Source organism: Anguilla rostrata, chromosome 2 (assembly GCF_018555375.3).
Source record: "Anguilla rostrata isolate EN2019 chromosome 2, ASM1855537v3, whole genome shotgun sequence".
In the NCBI taxonomy this organism is placed as follows: domain Eukaryota; kingdom Metazoa; phylum Chordata; class Actinopteri; order Anguilliformes; family Anguillidae; genus Anguilla; species Anguilla rostrata.
This window is the reverse complement of record NC_057934.1, coordinates 56,783,858-56,804,752: the sequence shown is the minus strand read 5'-3', so window position 1 is coordinate 56,804,752 and position 20,895 is coordinate 56,783,858. Positions and strand designations below refer to the sequence as shown.

The following is a 20,895-nucleotide window of genomic DNA, read 5'->3' as shown; positions in this document are numbered from 1 at the left end:
TGAAATACATACGTGTCATTTATTATTCTTTTTTTAAAAGTCATCTATGTCCTGTTACAGTAAAAGAGAAAGTAGATACAGGTCACAGACTCGACTAAATTGTTCCACAGTGATGAAAAAGTCACTGTTGGCGTTTCTGGAAATAAATTGCAAAAAATAAAAAGGAAACTAAAGAACAGACCTCAAGATAGATTTACACATCTGCTCAACCCTTTACAAGGTTTATGAGGATTTAAAAAACTAAGACAGTGGTATTGTGACAGATAAAATATATTACTTCTTACATAAATATGATCGTCCAACAAAAAAAATTCTGCAAATGTTTGTCTTGAAGTACTGGTCTGCATTTCAAACAGGAAGTGGTAGTATGTGAGTGAAATGTGTTTCTTTAATCCCAATCATTCAAATGTGCACACACAAACACACAAATCCTCACATGTGCACACTCCTTTCTAACCCAGTCACACACACACAAAAGATAGCATTGACTCCATGTAGCACAAAAAAGGTCCACACCCACGCACACACTCACACACAGACACACACACGGACACAGACACACACGCACATGCATGCACACACGTACGCACGCACGCATGCACACACACACCCAGACACATACACACACACACAGAAACACACACACACCAGTCCCAGGCACGGCAGGCAGGTGTGTAGCTCTTGGCTAGCGCGGTTACATTCGGGGGCTGATTCTGACGTAGGAGGTGGGGATATAGCCCTCGTCCCCGCTGGAGTTCTGAACCCGTGTCCACCCGTCGCCCTTGTCCTCCTCCACCACCGCAAACACCTCGCCCTCCCGCATGGGGATCGTACCCTCACTCGAACCTGCAGCCGGACGGGCGAGAGACACACAGGTGAGGGGGGGGGCAAGTACAGGTGAGAGAAGAGCAGAGATGCAGGTGAAACAGTACAGGTGTGGCCGCAGCAGTCACACTGGCTGCAGATCTCACCTTCAAAGTTGTAGAGCGCTGTACACTGGCCGATGGGGGCGAAGGCTTCCTCGTCTTCAAAGTCATCATCAAATTCGTAGATGGCCTGGGGGGAGTCCGTCTTTTCCTCATGAGAGCGAGTACTGCCCGGACTGCGATTGGAACCACACACTGATTAAAGCATGCACACACGCCCAACACACATGCGCAACAAGTGCACGCGCATGCACGCACACTCACGCACAGCTGATCACAGCGATGCTTTGACCCACCTGGATGTGTTGTGGGAGTTGTTGTTGCTGAAGCCATGTCGGATTTCAGCTCGACCTCCCGCCTCTATTAGCCAAGACTGCAGGACAAACACACACACACACAGGGGTCAGTGTGAGACCACGGGATTGGCCACTGAGACAGACAGAGCCCAGAGGACTGGCCAATGAGAGAGACAGAGACCACAGGATTGGTCAATGAGTGACAAGAGACCATAGGATTGGTCAATGAATGAGACGAAGACCAGAGGATTGGTCGATGAGAAACAGTGAGACCACAGACAGGCCAGGCTGACCTCGTATTTGTGCATCTCCCCCTGCAGTCTCTCCACATTGTGGGCCGTCTGGGAGATCTGAGGCTCCAGGCTGCCAGCATCCCCCATCTGAGGATTCTTCTCATACACATCCTTCATCTTCTCCAGCGCCTGACTGAGGAGTGACAGAGAGAGGGAGAGAGAGTGGGGTAAAGGAAGGAGAGAGAGAGAGGGAGAGTGTCTTCATCCTCCCTAAAGCCTCACTGACACAGAGACAGAAAAAGAGGGAAGCTTTGTGCTCCGTGCACACAGCCCCCGGTCCACTGCTATAGCAGTGCTGTCAGAAACAGGCACTGTCAGAATCCCATGTCAGAATTACAGCATTCCAGAGGAAATCTTAATCCCTGCAGACAGGTACCATGGAACACCGAATTAACATGCTGAACAGGCGTTATTTTTTAAAGGGGATATAGCCTGGCCATACACGTTAATAAAAAAGAAAAGACTGGCATTTCAAACAAAATATAAAATTTGGACGCAATTCCAAACCAGCCCTATGAAGGATAAAGAATTGAAGAATTCAAGAACTGGGAAAAGCTCTAAAAAACATTTCAACTGAAATTCTGGTAATCTTTCATTCCCTTTTGTGATGCTGAAGAAAAGACAGCAATTATGAACTAGTCTAAACCAGTTCAACCCAAACCAGTCAAACCAGAACTTAAACCAAAATGTGGCTTCACAGTATCACTCCAAAGAAAAAATGGCTCAACCTTAAACACCGACACACTCCACCAAAATTTTAGTAGAAATCACAGAACAAACCGAATTCTTTTTAGCCCAAAGCAGAACCATTTAATGCAGACCAACTGTAAACAATTCAAAAGAAAAATCTGAACAAACGCAGCCTAGCAACCACACAGTACATAAACAGCAAAAGGACGGCATAAGAAATCCAAGAGTAAAGCGTCTATGAAGTCAGACAACTGCAGCTGACTAAGATGGAAGATAGCTTTCCTGCTTTCTTGTCCACCAATGTTATGGACAATTATGTGCTCCCAAGGGGGGCTGCCGGCCACAGTCAGCATACCAGACCATCCACACACTGGAACAGTGCCTTAACAGATACCAGACCATACAGCCCATCCACACATTGGAACAGTGCCTTAACAGATACCAGACTATACAGCTCATCCACACACTGGAACAGTGCCTTAACAGATACCAGACCATACAGCTCATCCACACATTGGAACAGAGCCTTAACAGATACCAGACCATGGAGCCCATCCACACACTGGAACAGAGCCTTAACAGATACCAGACCATGGAGCCAATCTACCCAATGCAAGAGAGCCTTAACAGATACCAAACCGTGGGGCCCATCCACACTCTGGAACAGAGTCTTAACAGATTCCAGACCATACAGCCCATCCTTGTTGACCAGTTAACCACAGGAAGCCTAGTTTAGTTGTTCTTACACTGTTGTTGTTTTCTTTACAAATACATATTACCCATGGCCACTGGCAATTTGCTTTGGCAATGCAGTGTCCATAGTCACACTATAATGTATAACCGACAGCCCTGTACCTCTGTAACTGCTGAAGCTAAGCAGGTGAGGGCAAGGCTAGTACTTGGACAGGAGAAACGAACTGGACCGCTAATCGAGGTGTTGGTGGGCCAGCAGGGGGCGCTTTTCCGTTCAGACCCAACAGAAACCCAATGCCTCAGTACAGTGATGGGGACACTGTGCTATAGAAGGTGCAGTCCTTCGGAAGAGAAAGAGGGAGGGGCCCAGGCACATGCATCCCACGGGCGGGCTAGCCGATAGTGTCAGGGAGCCGGCGGTGGGCGTCGCCAAGGAGACGGCGATGCTCACCTCTGGTCCACCTCCTTCTGCAGCTCCTTGCTGATTTCATCCATCTTCTGCTGCAGCTTCTTCCTGCGCTGCTCCGGAGGCAGGTGGGCAAAGTCCTCTGAGACTGCGTGCTGGTGGGAGGGGCATATTACACACATTACACACACACACTATGACACACACAAACACATATATTAAGTACATGCATACATTATACACAAACACATACATACACACAAACATATATTACACACGCACACACACTATAACACACACATACACTCACACACACACACAATAACACACACATGCACATACACTCAGTTTTTCTCTGTGTGGTGAGGAAGATAAAGCCCTTCCCAGTATTGACAGTGTGGTGAGCAGATCAACAGCCCTGTGAAACAAACCCAGCACCACCAGTAGAGCTCCACCAGAGACCAACCAACCCCCACGTCAAACCCTCTCCCCCACCGCCCCGACACAGACCCCCCCCAACACCCCCACCCCCACTCTTCCACATGGATATTCAACTTTACCCACACTGGGATACCCAAATCAGGCCTCTAATTAAATGCTGTACTGTGTCATGTTGTTGGTTTATCCATTAACTACTATCAGCTGAAGCAGATAACCGCATCGCCCCCGCTTGTTCCTTCCACCTGCATTCTTGTGCACTACACGATCTCCTCTGGATAAGAGTGTCTGCTAAAAGCCTACATATAAACGCAGCTATAATCAGGGAATGATTCAAGCCTGCGACACCAGGTGGGTGGATCCTCTGGCCAATCAGCGGCATTATTAAATCGGTTATCTGTCAGGCACTACTACAGAGCCAGATCTGAGTACGTCTGCTGGGACACAGATCAACGCTCGCTCCGCTTTTAACAACAGAAAAAAAAGAGAAAAGTGTGGAACAGCGGAGGAGTCTCGTGTGCGATAATAATTATGCCCACCAGGGGGCAACCTCTGCAATGTTCACCCCAAGTCCTGTCTCTCAGAGACCAGAAAATTCCAGAAACCCCAGTGATGGTTTCTGTGGTGTGGTCCCACTCAGGAGTGAAGACTGCAGACCGTCGCCCAGTCACAGCTAACCCCGCCAACAGGTGACCCCCTCCACAAGTGACAGGTGTTACTGTCACCTGACGTTTGCACACTCTTTCTTCCCCCTTACCATAGTGACAGAAGAGTGAGGCTTCAACCAACAAACGAAACCAAATTCCACAAAAACCAAAATGGGTGAAACCATTATATGCCATAGCCAACCAATCAATTTGAACCAAAGTGTTATTTGCTGACCAGTGCATCAAGTGGGTTAGTTTGATTGGTGCAAACAACTAATCAACTTTAAGTATACAGAATCTCTGGCCATTATGAGGTTTCTGATGCCCCATTATGACATCACTACCCTTAAACCCATCCGGAACACCATTAGAGACCCTTGACCATGTGAGTCATTACCGAGGACTTCTCTGGAGTAAACATCTGAGGGGGAAAGAGACAGAGAGAGAGAGACTGTATAACTGCTGTTCACTAGAGAGACCACAAACAGCACGTCCACTATCAACAGCAGTTAACACACACAGAGAGGAGCTCTCCCCCCCCAGGGCCAGTTTAACCCTCTCCTCCCCCCCAGTTCGCCCAGCGGGGCCTCCATAGCACCGTCAGAAATCGGGAGGCGATGTCATCCATAGTCAGCCAGCCTGCCAATCTAACGGACATGCCGGATGACGTGCGTCACCTGACCCCTGACCTGCTTGGGGGGGACTCACCGTTCTCCTCAGCGTTCTGAAGGAGGATATTCGAGGTTTAACCGTCCTATTGATCTCCTTCAGGCAGTACGACAGGGGGTCCCGGCTGAATTTGGGGGCGGGGAGTCCATTAGCTGGCGAGGGGTCGAGGTGTGTGGAGAAGGGGGTGAGTGGGGGTGGGGGGAGCTGGAGGGAGGAGGGAGGGAGGGAGGAGCCAGGAGGACGAGGACGACAAAGGAAAGAAAGGAACAACCCATCACCACTACACAGAGAGGAGAGGAGAGACAGTGAGAACACCGCCGCCACATAGCATACACGACCATCACCTCAGCGTGCAAACACACGCATGCACGGATGCACACACACACGCACGCGCGCACGCACACACTGACGTAAACATGCTCACTCGCTCTCTCACACACATACACACACTACACACATGCACGCACACACACTGACATAAACACGCTCACTCGCGCACACACAGATACACACACACACGCACGCACGCACGCACGCACACTGACGTAAACATGCTCACTCGCTCACTCCCTCACACACACACACACACACACACGCACGCACGCACACACACTGACGTAAACACGCTCACTCGCTCTCACACACACACGTACGCGCACGCACGCACACAGCAGAGGCCTATGAACGGAGCAGCACACCGGCATTTCACTGGCCGACTGAATGACACAACAGAGCGAGAGACAGAGGGACACGATCAGCCCCGTCCCACCGGACCACCTTTCCACTGATCTCAGATCAGCTGCATCCCAGGCAGGCCGTAAGAGCGTCTGCATGCCTGACTTAGACACAGCTTTCCTCACACGACACAGTGAGGAAACACACCGGTCCCCACAAAGCCACTTATTTCCAACTGATGCAGTGTGTGTGTGTGTGTGTGTGTGTGTGTGTGTGTGTGTGTGTGTGTGTGTGTGTGTGTGTGTGTGTGTGTGTGTGTGTGTGTGTGTGTGTATGTGTGTGAGTGAGTGTGTGTGTGTGTGTGTGTATGTGTGTGAGTGAGTGTGTGTGTGTATGTGTGTGTATGTATGAGAGTGGTGAGTGTGTGTGTGTGTGTGTGTATGTATGAGAGTGTGTGTGTGTGTGTGTGTGTGTGTGTGTGTATGTATGAGAGTGTGTGTGTGTGTGTGCCGGTATCAAACTAAAAACCACACTAAAACCGCTCGGCCTCTACGGAAGTTCCTGGGCCGGCGCTGGGCTACGTCAGCGCGTCCTCCTAACGCTGAGACTGCTCGGCCAGGTGCACAACCGCACCCACGCGAGTCGCCCCACACACACAGGCCGCAGTGTCAGGTGTGAGCAGCACGGTTTGAAGCCGCTCCCATCGGCCCTCTTCTGGGAGTGTGGTAAACACTGGCCTGAGTGTTCAGGACCCAGAAGGATGTCAGAAAGTTCTCTCAGAGGAACCTGTGCAATTAATCATTTAAAAAAAAAGAAAAATAAAAGAAAATAAATCAGAGGAAAGGGGCGGAGCCCGGAGACAAAGCTACATGCAGCCAATCGCAAAGCCAAAGCATATGGCGATTCAGTATCTTCACGGTGTTAGACAACAGGACACAGAACAGGAAGAGACAGGACAGAGGACACAAAAGGATGGTGGAAGTGAAGGAGGGTGGGGTGGGAGGCATGCGATTAAACCAGGGTTTGGTGCTGGGGGGGTGCACAGGGGCGCATGGTTCTGGATATCCATGGAGTTATCTTTGATGATGTCACTAACGTTCACAATTAATGCACCTCAGCACCTCAAACTGAGACTTAATCTACACTGCAATGTACACTGCACTTGAATTACTTTGTTTTTATTTTGTCGATGTGTCCAGTGTGATTGGATATACATTAACCTAATGAGATCCCACTCCTGTGCGTTGACCTGCCCAATGAGATCTTGGTTCCCTGATAAACTGTCCAATCAGACAGATTCCCTGTGGCGAGCTGACCAATGATAAAGAAATGGGAGACATGAACGGAGGGCCTGATGCAGCCTGTCAGCTAGCTGTGAGTCACGCGGTCACAAACTGAGGCATGCAATACAGACATGGGGGAGGGGTGAGACAACAGCCTGCCTGGAGTGCGACTGGTCTGTGGAATATGGTGGAATGTGATTGGTTACTTTTCAGTATGGTGGAGCGTGATTGGTCAGTATACTGCAAGGTGAAGTGTGACTGGTCAGTATACTGCAGAGTAGAGTGTAACTGGTTAGTATCCAGCAGGGTGGTGTGTGGTTGGCAGGAGGTACAGGTGTGATGGTCAGGGATTCACAGCCATGCAGCAGCCATTCCACTGTCTGCTTCCAGACAGCCAGCCGAGCGAGTCACACATTTATGGCATGGCACACATTTAACCCACACGTGACCTCTGAACTCTGACCCCCTCCCCCCTATTTACGGGGCAGGTTCTCGTTCAGATAACATACGACCTGCAATGACAGGAAGAGCCATAAACCTTCTGCAGCTGAGGGAAAATCTCCAGATGAGAGCAAGCTGTCCCTGATCAAATAGGACATCTTGTCTGTACGAACACGAGACAAATAACTCGAAAACAGGGAACAGAAATCCCGTCACATCAGTTTGGAAGTGAAAAAAAGACTCTCACGGTAAAGGAACGCGCAGCCCCAGGCCTAGCGCTGCGGGGCTGCGCAGCAGTAGCGGTTCTCTCACCTTCTTCTTGCTGAAGGGCCACAGTTTGGCCTTGTTCTTGGTCAGCAGGTCAGGCTTCCCCTTGAGGGTCCCCAGGCTGCTCTCTGAGGAGGCGCGGTTGATGCCGTGGCTGTAGTCCTCAAACTCCACGTCCCCCGGCCGCTCGAACCCGGACTTGTGCTGCTCGATGAGGAGCTGAGAGTCCTGCAGGAGCACGGGGGAAAAGGGTACACAGAGCAGGGTTCAGTTAAACGCTTACACACTTACTTACACACACACACATACACCCACACACAATTACACACATCCATATACACACACATATATACACACAAACACGGACAGACAAATGCACACATGTACATACACACACACACACACATCCACATCCACATACACATACACACACACACACACACACACACACACACACATCCATACACACATATACACACACACACACACACACACACGCGCATGAGTGTGTCAGACTCACGTTCGCTGCGTGGCTGTAGGAGTGGTTCCCTGCTTTGGAGATGCCCTCCAAGCATTTCCCGATGATGGGCATGACACGTTTCTCTGTGTCAGCAAAAGACACGTACCCCTCCGCCAGCTTCCGAACCCGCTGCTCCTCCACCTCCTGCAGTTTCTGTGGGAGACAGACAGGGGGCGCCGCACACTCAACCGTGACTGCAGAGGCACAATACGCTGCTCTGGAAGACTCCAGAACTCCCCTAAAGCACACGAGTGTAGATGCCCTCAGCCTCTCAGATTAAATTCAACCACATATTGCTTTTAGCAGCAGTCACACCACTGTATTCCACGCTCCTATGAAACGGTGAAAGCTAAGCAGTGCTGGGCTAGAACAAGGCTTACTAAAACACCCAGAGCTGCCCTAACAAGGGTATAAACACCCACAGCTGCCCTAACAGGGTTATAAACACCCAGAGCTGCCCTAACTAGGGTATAAACACCCAGAGCTGCCCTAACAGGGGTATAAACACCCAGAGCTGCCCTAACAGGGTTATAAACACCCAGAGCTGCCCTAACAGGGTTATAAACACCCAGAGCTGCCCTAACAAGGGTATAAACACCCAGAGCTGCCCTAACACGGTTATGAACACCCAGAGCTGCCTTAACAGGGTTATAAACACCCAGAGCTGCCCTAACAGGGTTATAAACACCCAGAACTGCCCTAACAGGGTTATAAACACCCAGAGCTGCCCCAACTAGGGTATAAACACCCTGAGCTGCCCTAACAGGGTTATAAACACCCAGAGCTGCCCTAACAGGGGTATAAACACCCTGAGCTGCCCTAACGGGTATAAACACCTGCGTCCCTACAGGGGTATAAACACCCAGAGCTGCCTACAGGAGTATACGGTGTGCTTACGCTGAAGATCTGTGGAATGTCGGTGAAGTAGAACTGGTTCTGCTCCTTGTTGTACTTCTGCAGCTCAGCAGCATAATCGTTGCGACACTCCTCCGCTGTGTGTGTGCGCGCATGCGCCTGCATCCTGGCCTGAGCGCACACACACACACACACACACACACACACACACGCAACACACACACGCACGCAACACACACGCACACACACGCACGCGCGCACACACACACACGCACGCGCACACACGCACACACGCGCGCGCACACACCGTGCGTGCACATGCACAGACACGCACACAAAGTCACACATAAATACACAGGTAGATATACATGAAGCACACAACAAAAATAAAACAATGCTTATAAATGAAGCTCAGTTTGGAAAGCTGAATTATTTCTACTGTGAGTATGTGGGCGTGTGTGTGTGCTCTTGTCTACGCATATGTGCACATGTGTGTTTATGTGTGTGTATGTGCACATGTGGCCATGCGGGTGTGCGTACAGCACCCACCTTCTCTACATCAGCTTTAGTGGCGTTGGTGTCCTGGTCTGCTTTCTCTGCGTTCTGATTGGCTTTCTCAGCTTCACGCCACTCCCTCTCAAAGCGCTTCTTAGTCTGCAGAGGGAGAGTGATTCAACCAAGCAGCACCCAAACACAGACCCTGTACCCCTGTATCCCCCCAATACCACACCAACACGCTAACACAGACCCTGTACCCCTGTATCCCCCCAATACCACACCAACACGCTAACACAGACCCTGTACCCCTGTATCCCCCAATACCACACCAACACGCTAACACAGACCCTGTACCCCTGTATCCCCCAATACCACACCAACACGCTAACACAGACCCTGTACCCCTGTATCCCCCCAATACCACACCAACACGCTAACACAGACCCTGTACCCCTGTATCCCCCCAATACCACACCAACACGCTAACACAGACCCTGTACCCCTGTATCCCCCAATACCACACCAACACGCTAACACAGACCCTGTACCCTGTATCCCCCCAATACCACACCAACACGCTAACACAGACCCTGTACCCCTGTATCCCCCAATACCACACCAACACGCTAACACAGACCCTGTACCCTGTATCCCCCCAATACCACACCAACACGCTAACACAGACCCTGTACCCCTGTATCCCCCCAATACCACACCAACACGCTAACACAGACCCTCTACCCTGTATCCCCCCAATACCACACCAACACGCTAACACAGACCCTCTACCCTGTATCCCCCAATACCACACCAACACGCTAACACAGACCCTGTACCCTGTATCCCCCAATACCACACCAACACGCTAACACAGACCCTGTACCCTGTATCCCCCAATACCACACCAACACGCTAACACAGACCCTGTACCCCTGTATCCCCCCAATACCACACCAACACGCTAACACAGACCCTCTACCCTGTATCCCCCCAATACCACACCAACACGCTAACACAGACCCTGTACCCCTGTATCCCCCAATACCACACCAACACGCTAACACAGACCCTCTACCCTGTATCCCCCAATACCACACCAACACGCTAACACAGACCCTGTACCCCTGTATCCCCCAATACCACACCAACACGCTAACACAGACCCTGTACCCCTGTATCCCCCAATACCACACCAACACGCTAACACAGACCCTGTACCCCTGTATCCCCCAATACCACACCAACACGCTAACACAGACCCTCTACCCCTGTATCCCCCAATACCACACCAACACGCTAACACAGACCCTCTACCCCTGTATCCCCCAATACCACACCAACACGCTAACACAGACCCTGTACCCCTGTATCCCCCCAATACCACACCAACACGCTAACACAGACCCTGTACCCCTGTATCCCCCCAATACCACACCAACACGCTAACACAGACCCTGCACCACAGTACCCCAGTACTGCATCACCACCGCCCTCCATCCCCCCCCATATCCAAAACAAACCCCCCCACCCCCCAGGTGAACTCACATTATCAAGGTGCTTGTAGCTGCTCTCCAGTGTCTGCTGGGCCTTCTTAGCCTCCGATAGGCACTGGAAGAAGGAAGGGAGGGGGAAAGAGAGAGAGAGACAGAGGGAAAGAGGGAGAGAGAGAGAGAGAGAGAAAGGGGGGGGCAGACAGACGCAGGACAGAGAGAGGAAGAATTAGAGTCAGAATTAGAGTCCCCTCCCCCCTCCAAGTCTCTCCCCAACTCCTTCTGTCCCTCCTCCCTTTACCCCCACCTTCCCTCTCTATCTATCCTCCCACTCTCCTTCCTGGATTCGTTCCCCATATATCTCACATCTCCCCCCATCTCTGTCTGTTAGCCTGTCAGTCTGTCTGTCTGTCCCCCTCTCTCTCACTGGCTGTCTGTCTGTACCTCTTCTCCCCCCCTCCCCTTCTCCCACTCTCCGTCCTCTCTCCCCCTCCCTCCCCCCCTCCACTCCTCCTCCTCTCTCACAGTTTTGCGCTCCTGTTTCAGGTCCTGCAGGTACTTGGTGAGCTCCAGACAGATGGAGAGCATCATGGTCTCGGCGATGACCTCCCTCTGGCCGGCGTAGTCGTTCATCTCGTTCAGGATGTCCACAAAGGCCTGTTGACTGGCGAACCTGCAGGGGGCGACAGAGAGGATGAGCGTGGGGAGGGGTCTGAGGTAAGACCACACGGGGGCGTGTGCCCTCCACTCAAACCCTTCCTGTAAGAGCCAGGACCGGACACAGCCCAGACACAGCTAGAACCAGACACAGTCAGACCAGAACAGAGCAAGAACCAGACACAGCTAGAACTGGATACAGCCAGAACCAGACAGAGCTAGAACCAGTCACAGGCTAAACCCGACAAGGTCAGAACCTCACACAGTCAGAACCGGACACAGTCAGAACCAGGGAGCCAGAACACATATCAGGAACAAAAGGCATGTCAATCTTTCGCCTGATCTTTCATTTTCTCTCTCACCTTCATCTATCCATCACTCTCTCTCACTTCCTCAAACTCTTCCTTTCTCACCACCTCTAACTCCCTACCCCTCTCTCTCTCTCAGCTTTCCCAACTCTCCACCACTCTCTCTTCCTCTAGAACTCTCCTCATCTCCTCTACTCTCCTCCGCTGTCCAATTCTCCATATTAATCCTGTTGTTCTCCCCCCCCTCCCGCGTGTGATTTGCGAGCAGGAAGGTCATCATGTGACGGCTCATGAGAGAGGGCCTGCGGGAGACTTTCTGACACACTGTTCCCTGTTCCCTGTTCCTGCTTCCGCCAAACTCGTCCCGACCTCCTCACAAGATTCATGGGTTAACTCCAATCGCTTATTCTGTAACCGACGTGGCTTCAAAGCGATGCCTGACTGAGCAAGGACGCTCCGTTTGCCTAATACACACTGCCTCGACTCCTCTGTCCGCGTAGCTTTTCCTTGCATCTTTCCTCGCTTCCTTAGCTCCACCCGTGGGAGGATGCAAGGAAAAAACGCACAAAAAAGATACGTGGACGGAAGAATTGAGGAAACGCGTATTAGTCAAATGAAATGTCCTTGGCTCAGTCGAGCGCCTGTTCGAAGCCACATCAGTTACAGACGAGGCAGATGGGGAGAGGAAGATCCACAGATGGATCACTTATACGTCATGCTTCAGCAGACGATGCACTTGTGTATCCTCACTGAAGCATCCGAGAGCGTCGTTCCTCCTCCAAGGAGCATTCAACAGGCTGGAATGTCCTGAAAGATGGCGGCTCACAGGAGTCCCTGTCTCTCTGCAGCTTCATGCTCTGTGAGCCTGAAGGGCGATTTGCATTCAGAATGTTTTCTCAGTGCAGTCGGTGAGAAAACACTGGCAACCAGAGCCCTGACAAGCACCTGACCCTGTACAACAGCGTCCCTCAGCCACAGTGACAGAGTAGCCTGTGCTCAAGCAAAGCTACAGGAAACTGTGTTATAACCGCAAACTGGACACAGAGTAATAATTCAGATACAGGAAACTGTGTGTGACAAAGCAAAGCTACAGGCCACTGCGTTATAACACAGTTTAATCGCGCACAGTATAATCACACAGTTTCATTGCACACAGCTGCCTCTTACCGGCACTCCTGTTCCTCCTTGCTGCCGCGTTTGGGAGTGTACTTCTTTGTCAGGTTTCTGGGAGTGAGAGAGAAAGAGTTACATCACTGCCACTCTGCAGACCGTCTCATTCACAAACATAGTCCCTGTGTAAGATCCGTGACTGCACACTGTAATCTCTAATCAGTACCTGCAGCTCACTCTAGAGATGACAGGCTCACAGGTTACCTTAAATCTGCTATCATTGTTACTGGGTTCTTCGCTCTGAAATACTTTCGGGAAACCAAAATAAATAATTTGTTTAGAAAATAATCACTCGGTCATCTCTGTTACGGCATGCCATAACCTATGATTCCGTCATTTCCGACATCATCAAAGTCCACAGCCCCAATCATCTCTGTGACCAATATCTGGTGACCTGTACTCCGGATGTCTGTCTGCAGTAGCTACCCGATACCAGTTATCACCGTTACCATGACATTACCGCTGTAATCTTTACTCAAGTGATAGACATTGGCCAGCCAATAAAGCGCATCTGAATAATGCCATGTGACCCGTCAGAGCGCACAGCTGTTTTCTTTGTGTTCATTCGCTGTTAGAGACGGGACCCAGGGCCAGTGCACATGTGACCGTCTGCTCTCACTTCCTGTTCTCTCCAAAAGAGGGAGGAACAGAGAGGGGGGAAAGAGACATGCGAGAGACAGTGCAAATGATTTATTTATATAAATGCATATATAACAATGAACGAGAGACAGACAAAAGAACAGACAGAGAGGTATATGGATAGTTATGCATACCAGCATATATAATCATTGTTTATACCAATAGTGTTTCTACATAATTGTTTACTATATTCAAACCAAAATGTTTTGTTTGTCATGCAAATAAGGCACGTGTGAATTTTAATGAGGAGACATCAAGTAAAATGCATTAATATTCACTTTCATTTTTTTTTTTTTTTAACCGTTTACTCTGGTTTATGCTTTGATGTGCCCAGATATTTTAAGCGGGCAGAGTCACTATAAAGGCCACTGGAAGGGCGTGCCTTTTGTACGAACACAAAGTCTGTGTTTGTCACGACAACAGAGCAGCCAGAATTAGAGAGTAAAAAAGGAAAGAGAAACGGAGAGAAAAAGAAACCGAGTGAAACAGAAATAGAGGACGATAAAGAGAGAGGAAAACGAAATGCCTTTCCTGTTAATCAGTGCCCTAATCGTGTGTCGCGCTACACACCCTGGCGAGAGGGCACACCCCTCCGAAAGAGAAAGGGCTCGGTCAACCGCTTCAGATAATCTGCCACCTGGCTCTGCAGCCGCAGACTGCAGTACGGAGGGAGGAGGAGGAATACAGAGAGGAGTAAGCCACTCACAGACCTGTCAGTATTATAACTACTGTTATCATTAAGTCATGTTTTATTATTATTATTATTACTAGTAGTAGAGTTATTAGATTAGTGGCCATATTATTATTTTTTTTTTTTTTTCAAATCTGGCATCTCCACTCCCACCCGAATTTGGAATGTCCAGTTCACAAACTGTGTACAAGTGCACTCACATACGCCCCCTGCTGCCGGCTCGGGAGAGCGAAGACAACCCGTGCTTCTCCCCCGAAAGACAGACGCTTCTTTTCACACCACAGCCACAAGCCGCGCATAGCAAGGGGGAAGGAGACCCAATCATACGTGAGCGCAGAGAGCTAGCCATGGGAGCTTTTAGCAAGTGAGCTACCATACCATACCAATGTTTCCTAGAAACTTTACCCCGAGCACCTCATCATGGAACGTTTCATAGCACGTTACAGAACCTGATTACGCATTACAGTAGTATTCCAGTAATGTGGCAGTGCTACCGTCTGATGGGTCCCCAGCCCGAAATTCCTGCTCTGTTCAGGCGAAATGAAAGAGATTCCTATCATAGTACAGGTGACTTCACCTTGGAGCACATCAATGGCTAAACAGTTAGTGGGTGGATCTTGGCACTGCACGCATTCAAAGGCAATTCTCTACTGCCTGCAGTTCCAAAAATGGAACGACCACTTAAGTTAAGAGGACTACAGTAAAACATGTGAGTGTCCCTCTCCCCTGGGCGAAAAGCGGATGATAACCATCACCACAATGTTATAATCACCATGGAAACACTGTGGCTTTAACAATCCTGACCCGGTATGTATTTATTTATTTATTTACTTATTTATACAGGGTGGGCTGACTGAGCGCACATGTTCTTTTACAGCAATGCCCTGTGAATGCCCCCTCAAGTATCCTAACCTGCACGTCTACGGACTGTGGGAGGAAGCCAGAGTATCTGGAGGAAACCCACACAGTCATGAGGAGAACACACAAACTCCACACAGAAAGGCCCCAGTGACGGTGACGGTGCTACCTACTGCCACCACAGCGCCGCCCTGTAGCCAATGCCCTTAGGACATTAGAGTCATTAGGGCGCATGCCGCAGCAACATGAGTGTGGGGTTATAGTGCATTAGGGCGGGGTTATAAAGTGCATGAGTGCAGGGTTATAAAGTGCATGAGGGCAGAGTCATAGGGCATTGGGCATTGGGAAGGGTGTATAAAGTGCATGAGGGTGGGGTTATAGTGAATGAGGGAGGGGTTATAGTGCATTGGAGCAGGGTTATTCAAATGCATGAGTGGGGTTATAGTGCATTGGGGCGGAGTTATAAAGTGCATGAGGGTGAGGTTCTAAAGTGCATAAAGGTGGGGTTATAGTGCATTGGGGCGGAGTTATAAAGTGCATGAGGGTGAGGTTCTAAAGTGCATAAAGGTGGGGTTATAGTTCATTGGGGCGGAGTTATAAAGTGCATGAGGGTGGGGTTCTAAAGTGCATAAAGGTGGGGTTATAGTGCATTGGGGCGGAGTTATAAAGTGCATGAGGGTGAGGTTCTAAAGTGCATAAAGGTGGGGTTATAGTGCATTGGGGCAGAGTTATAAAGTGCATGAGGGTGTGGTTACAGTGCATGAGGAAGGGGTTATTTTGCATGAGGGCAGGGTCACACAGCAGCCCTACCTCAGCTGTTTGGCGTAGTTCTGCTGAGTCGTCAGGTCCTCTATCACAAACTTGCGTAGTCACGGTCAGCCAGACTGTTATGTGCTGTCCAGCACGTCGTACTGGTCCTGCGGGGCCAGGGAGGGGTACAGTCACTTCGGCTCCGCGTAATCCCCAAAAACAAAATGCACCCAGCCCAAACAAAGCCAGTCGCGGCCTCCTCCCCCTGTGAGTGTGGCGGTGAAAAGGCCCACGGCGTTTCCGACACCCCCGCGATCCCGCGGTGGGACGCTCAGAGAACAGCTTGCAGTCGCAGCCACCAGTCTCCCCAACGCTTTTCCTTCACATTAACCAGGAAAAACTGACGTTCAGTTCAACCGCTCGACATTCTATGGCGTACCAATGTGTTTCAGACATAACTGTGATCAAGAGACATTCAGGGCCAAAATACAGGAGAAATCACACCCATGTCTATAATTTACCCATTTGTTTGCACTACTGCAACAGTCATTTGATAACGGTTGATGATTAGTGATGCATTAAAAACTAGAGCCAATCAAATTTGGCTATAACCAACGAACAGGATAAAGTCCAAATCACCACGCTTTTATTATGAAGCGAAATTATTACTATAAATGAAACGGAGATAACACCAAACAAACCTTGTCTTAAATAGACAAGTATCAGTTTATGGAAAGCACCGCTCCTACTGGTTTCTCCTGGGTAAACACCTCACAGTCCCTTCCCATGATCCTCTCTGCCCACACCAGACGCATAATGGCGTTAGGAAAGCACCTGATTATAATGGAAATCCCACCAATGCCTAGTGTTCTCCTGGTGAAACCACTTTTTGTTTTTAGGAAAACAGCAAGACATTTGCTTCTCCTTTTTCAAAATCCTACTTCTGCTTCCTCTACTGCTCTCCTCCTCATCATTCACTTCACTCGGCTCGTCTTCCTCAAATTCCCTCCTCCTCCTCCTCAGCACACTCTGAGGCAGACGGTGCGCTGATTAGATGTGTGAGAGTGCACAATGCCTCACCTTTACTAAGGGCCTGTGATTTCATTGGATGCGGAAAACGAAATCAGCAGTATTTGAAGAGCGGGCCCTTTGCCAACGAGTAGTTAAACTGCCGTTTCCACACACTGCCAGTGAGGATTGATATGCAAATGAAGGTCCCGTGGCCCACTGCTGAATGGCCGCTGAACAAATAAAATGCTCCGCAGTCAGTGACGTGATTGGCTGGGCCAAAATAAAGGGGCAGGGATACAGATGAGAAAACAGAGGACTGTCAGACAGCCACAAAGCTGGCTTACTCCCAGCCACTGGAGCAGATAACGATGGGGAGGACAGGAGAAGGCCATTCCGTAAGAGCCCTTCTGTTTGCTGATTATTAGTGCTGTTCATGTTTAGACACAAGTTTAAAGGACTATAGAAAACACTAGCCAAGTATACTCACACACGTGCAAATCTATACAAGCATACAAAAGCGCTGCTTCCAGACCTGGCCTATGCTGTAGTAATGTCTCACACGCACACACACACACACACACACACACACAGACACAAAAGCGCTGCTTTCAGACCTGGCCTGCATCATTGTAATGTGACACACACACACACAAAAGCAATGGGGTCACGCTCCAGGCCCCTCAGAGGCACTGTGGGTAACGGCCCTGGTGATGTCACAGTAAGGCCACAGAGTGTTTGTGCAGCATGTCCCAATGCCAAACGCAGGCCTGTGAGGACAGCGCTGGGCGGATCACCATGGCAACACAGCGCCTAGCAAGACGAGGGACATTCCTCCCCCCAAGGAGCGCCAGGGCCGCACGTCAACATTCCAACGTCTCTCTCTCTCTCCTTCTTACACTCCCTTTCTCTCTCTCTCTCCTTCTTACACTCCCTCTCTCTCTCTCTCTCCTTCTTACACTCCCGTTCTCTCTCTCTCCTTCTCACACTCCCTTTCTCTCTCTCCTTCTCACACTCCCTTTCTCTCGTTCTCACTTCCCACACCTCCTTGCTCCCATCTCTGACAAGTTGACTCATTGCTGTAAACAGCCATTCAGCCCATCCAGGCTCTTCCACGTCCAGACCGAGAGACCGAGGCTTGTGGATCCTGATTCCTGGACCCAGAGAGTTGCAGGGCCTTCTGGGATCCTGAGTCCTAGACCAGAGAGCCACAGGGCCTTCTGGGATCCTGATTCCTGGACCCAGAGAGCCGCAGGGCCTGCTGGGATCCTGATTCCTGGACCCAGAGAGCTGCAGGGCCTGCTGGGATCATGAGTCCAGGACCCAAAGAGTCGCAGGGCCTGCTGGGATCCTGAGTCCATGATCCAGAGAGCCACAGGGACAGATGTTTTTGTTTTCCCCGTGTAATTAACAACCACTTCAGACCCAAGGAAGCAGGCTGGGGGTTAGCTGTGTAATCATCTACTTTAAATGAGCAATTAAGCCAAGAGCAGAGTAACAACAAAAACCCGCATAGCAGACCCTGCCGATCCCCAGGACCATGCCCGGGGACTCCAGTAGGCCTACAGACCATGTACGCAGCATCCAGTCTGGACTTGAACAGCCTGCGTCTGGACTACATGACCTAGAGAGCTGTTTGGCATGCTGAAATCTGTGTGTAAAGCAAGCACTTTCTGACCACCCAGCCCCCATCTCCACTTCGTCCATCCTCACACTGATTAATATACAAATACACAGGTTTAATATAAGGTGTACAAAAACAAAAAAGCACTGCTAAACGACAGCGCTCTGCACCTTCACATAAAATCGCGACTGCACCAAACTGCACTACTGCCACAAAAACAGGCATTTCAATGACGAGTAAGCTACTTTTTTGTTGTATTGTTTACCGTTTTTAAAACGCTGCAACCCTGACAGCTGCGGTTTTGTTAAGAAATGGTGCGCCAGCAAAGACTCTCAGACCAAAATAGAATGAAGAATTCTGCACACAGCGTTCTCCGACAAAAGAACCAGACGGCTCTGAGCGGCTTCTCGGACACCTCTGGCCTAATGAGTCCCTCAAGCCTCCCAGTGGCTGGGAATGTGAAACCGCAGTCACAGAGAACTGGACTGTACACTGGTTCTCAATGTGTTTCAGCACTTAAAACAAGTCACTGATTGGCTAAATAGTCCTCCACACACTTTGTTTCCCAGCCTCTAGAATAGCACATAGTAAACAAAAAAGCCTCCAGACACTTTGCCCTTCCGGGACTGTGGTTTGGGATCCCTGCCACATACCAAATCATAAACAGCAGCCAATAAAGAAGGCTCTTTCTTGATTAACAGTCACACACTCCAACTAAAATAGGAACACTGTGGGCAGAAAAGCAGGTCTTTGATTTATAAAGGCACAATCAGATTAGAAAGAAGGGTGGACCATCCAGCTCTCCTATAAAATAAAAATTAAAAAAAATATTTGCAGCATCACAGTCGTGACAGAGATCTTTCTGAGCACGACCGCGTGTATTCGCCAGCTGAGGTTGGTGTGATCCCTGGTTTTTGTGGTATTCCGGAGCCGCCCTCCCCCCTGACCGCCATCCCATAAATGCAGTGCCTGATCCCAACCATTATAATCACAAACCGCGGCACAACCGCCATGGCACAACCGCCATGGCGACCGAGTGGGAGGCCTCTGTGTAAACAGAAGGCCAGAAACTTCAGGAACAGATCTCCATTCTGAATCCATTCTCTTCAATGAGACAAGAACATCCCCTCATCAAACTGAAGAAATTAGCAGTCAGTACCTCATATAAATGTTGGTGGTGGTTACTCTTTGCTGTATTTGCAGCAAAAGTGTTTTTATTAAGGAATCAGGCAATCAACATAAAAACGTTTCTAAATACTGAACTACAAAAATTATGAGGGTGCAAATTTCATAGCGACTGGTCAGATCTGCAAGCGTAGTTCTATGTTGTACATAATTTCTTCACACAACTGTTTGCTCATTGCCAACAATTTAAAAGAAGATTTGGCAGCCATTTTTTCATGTTACCGCTGCTTCTTTCTTGAATTAAAGGAAGGAAAGTTTGTGACTCACTTCACTGAAAATTAATCATTTTTGGTACAGAAATTGGAACAATAGAATTTTGCCCCAGCTAACACAAAATGGTCCACTGGAATGCTTTGTCAATGTTATAACATTGCGACTACACGGCAGCAACATTGTGAGTATGTTCTGCGTTTGCTGCAACAATTCTCAACCTGTTGATTACAAAGTGCTGGTTCAGCTGGTACGACCATCTGCCAAGTCAAAAGGATTAAAGATTCTCTGCAAAAAGAACTCCTTGTCAAACCTGCTAAGGTGGACGGACGTTGGACTGTCTTTCACAACCCTGGGGAAAGATGGCCGCTCAGAGTCTCACAGCCGCAATTAGCAACCCAGAGACCTCGAGGGTCACAGCCTCCGTCCCACCGGTGGGCTAATTTCAATAGCAACGCCAACCTGCCCATTTCAGAGGGAACCTTTCCTATCATCTCCTCATTTGCAGTAAGGTCAAATATGAACGACACACCTCAACAGCCGGGCTGTAGTTCTGCAACAACACAGCAAAGAGACATCAGGCCTGGGGTCAAATAGTCTTTTGAAGAACATGGACTGTTTACACATCAGTGGAAAAAATTTTTTAACTCCTGGAGGTTATGGACAATTTGGAAAGAAACATATTCCAATTTATTTTTAACTAGCATT

General features: G+C 49.5%; 1 protein-coding gene across 1 annotated transcript; it reads right to left on the bottom strand.

Annotated features, from left to right (window-relative positions):
- On the bottom strand, nt 1–16,269 carry LOC135248544 (cdc42-interacting protein 4-like). The gene is made up of 14 exons (XM_064323322.1): nt 16,221–16,269; nt 13,220–13,276; nt 11,613–11,760; nt 11,143–11,205; nt 9,649–9,753; nt 9,142–9,270; nt 8,245–8,397; nt 7,770–7,952; nt 5,098–5,262; nt 3,350–3,459; nt 1,516–1,648; nt 1,223–1,299; nt 972–1,102; nt 1–846 (listed from the first exon to the last, which is right to left on the bottom strand). Exons 3-14 carry the CDS (start codon nt 11,718–11,720, stop codon nt 695–697), a joined length of 1,509 nt encoding a protein of 502 aa, XP_064179392.1. The 5' UTR covers nt 11,721–11,760; nt 13,220–13,276; nt 16,221–16,269; the 3' UTR covers nt 1–694.
- Nucleotides 16,270–20,895: the final 4,626 nt, after the last annotated feature.

Excerpts from the sequence above, each read along its gene's own strand:
- LOC135248544 (XM_064323322.1), bottom strand. The coding sequence starts at position 11,720 with ATGAACGACTACGCCGGCCAGAGGGAGGTCATCGCCGAGACCATGATG. Across the intron at positions 1,300-1,515 it reads GGGAGATGCACAAATACGAG|TCTTGGCTAATAGAGGCGGG; the intron begins GTCAGCCTGGCC and ends TTTGTCCTGCAG. Across the intron at positions 1,103-1,222 it reads AACTCCCACAACACATCCAG|TCCGGGCAGTACTCGCTCTC; the intron begins GTGGGTCAAAGC and ends TTCCAATCGCAG.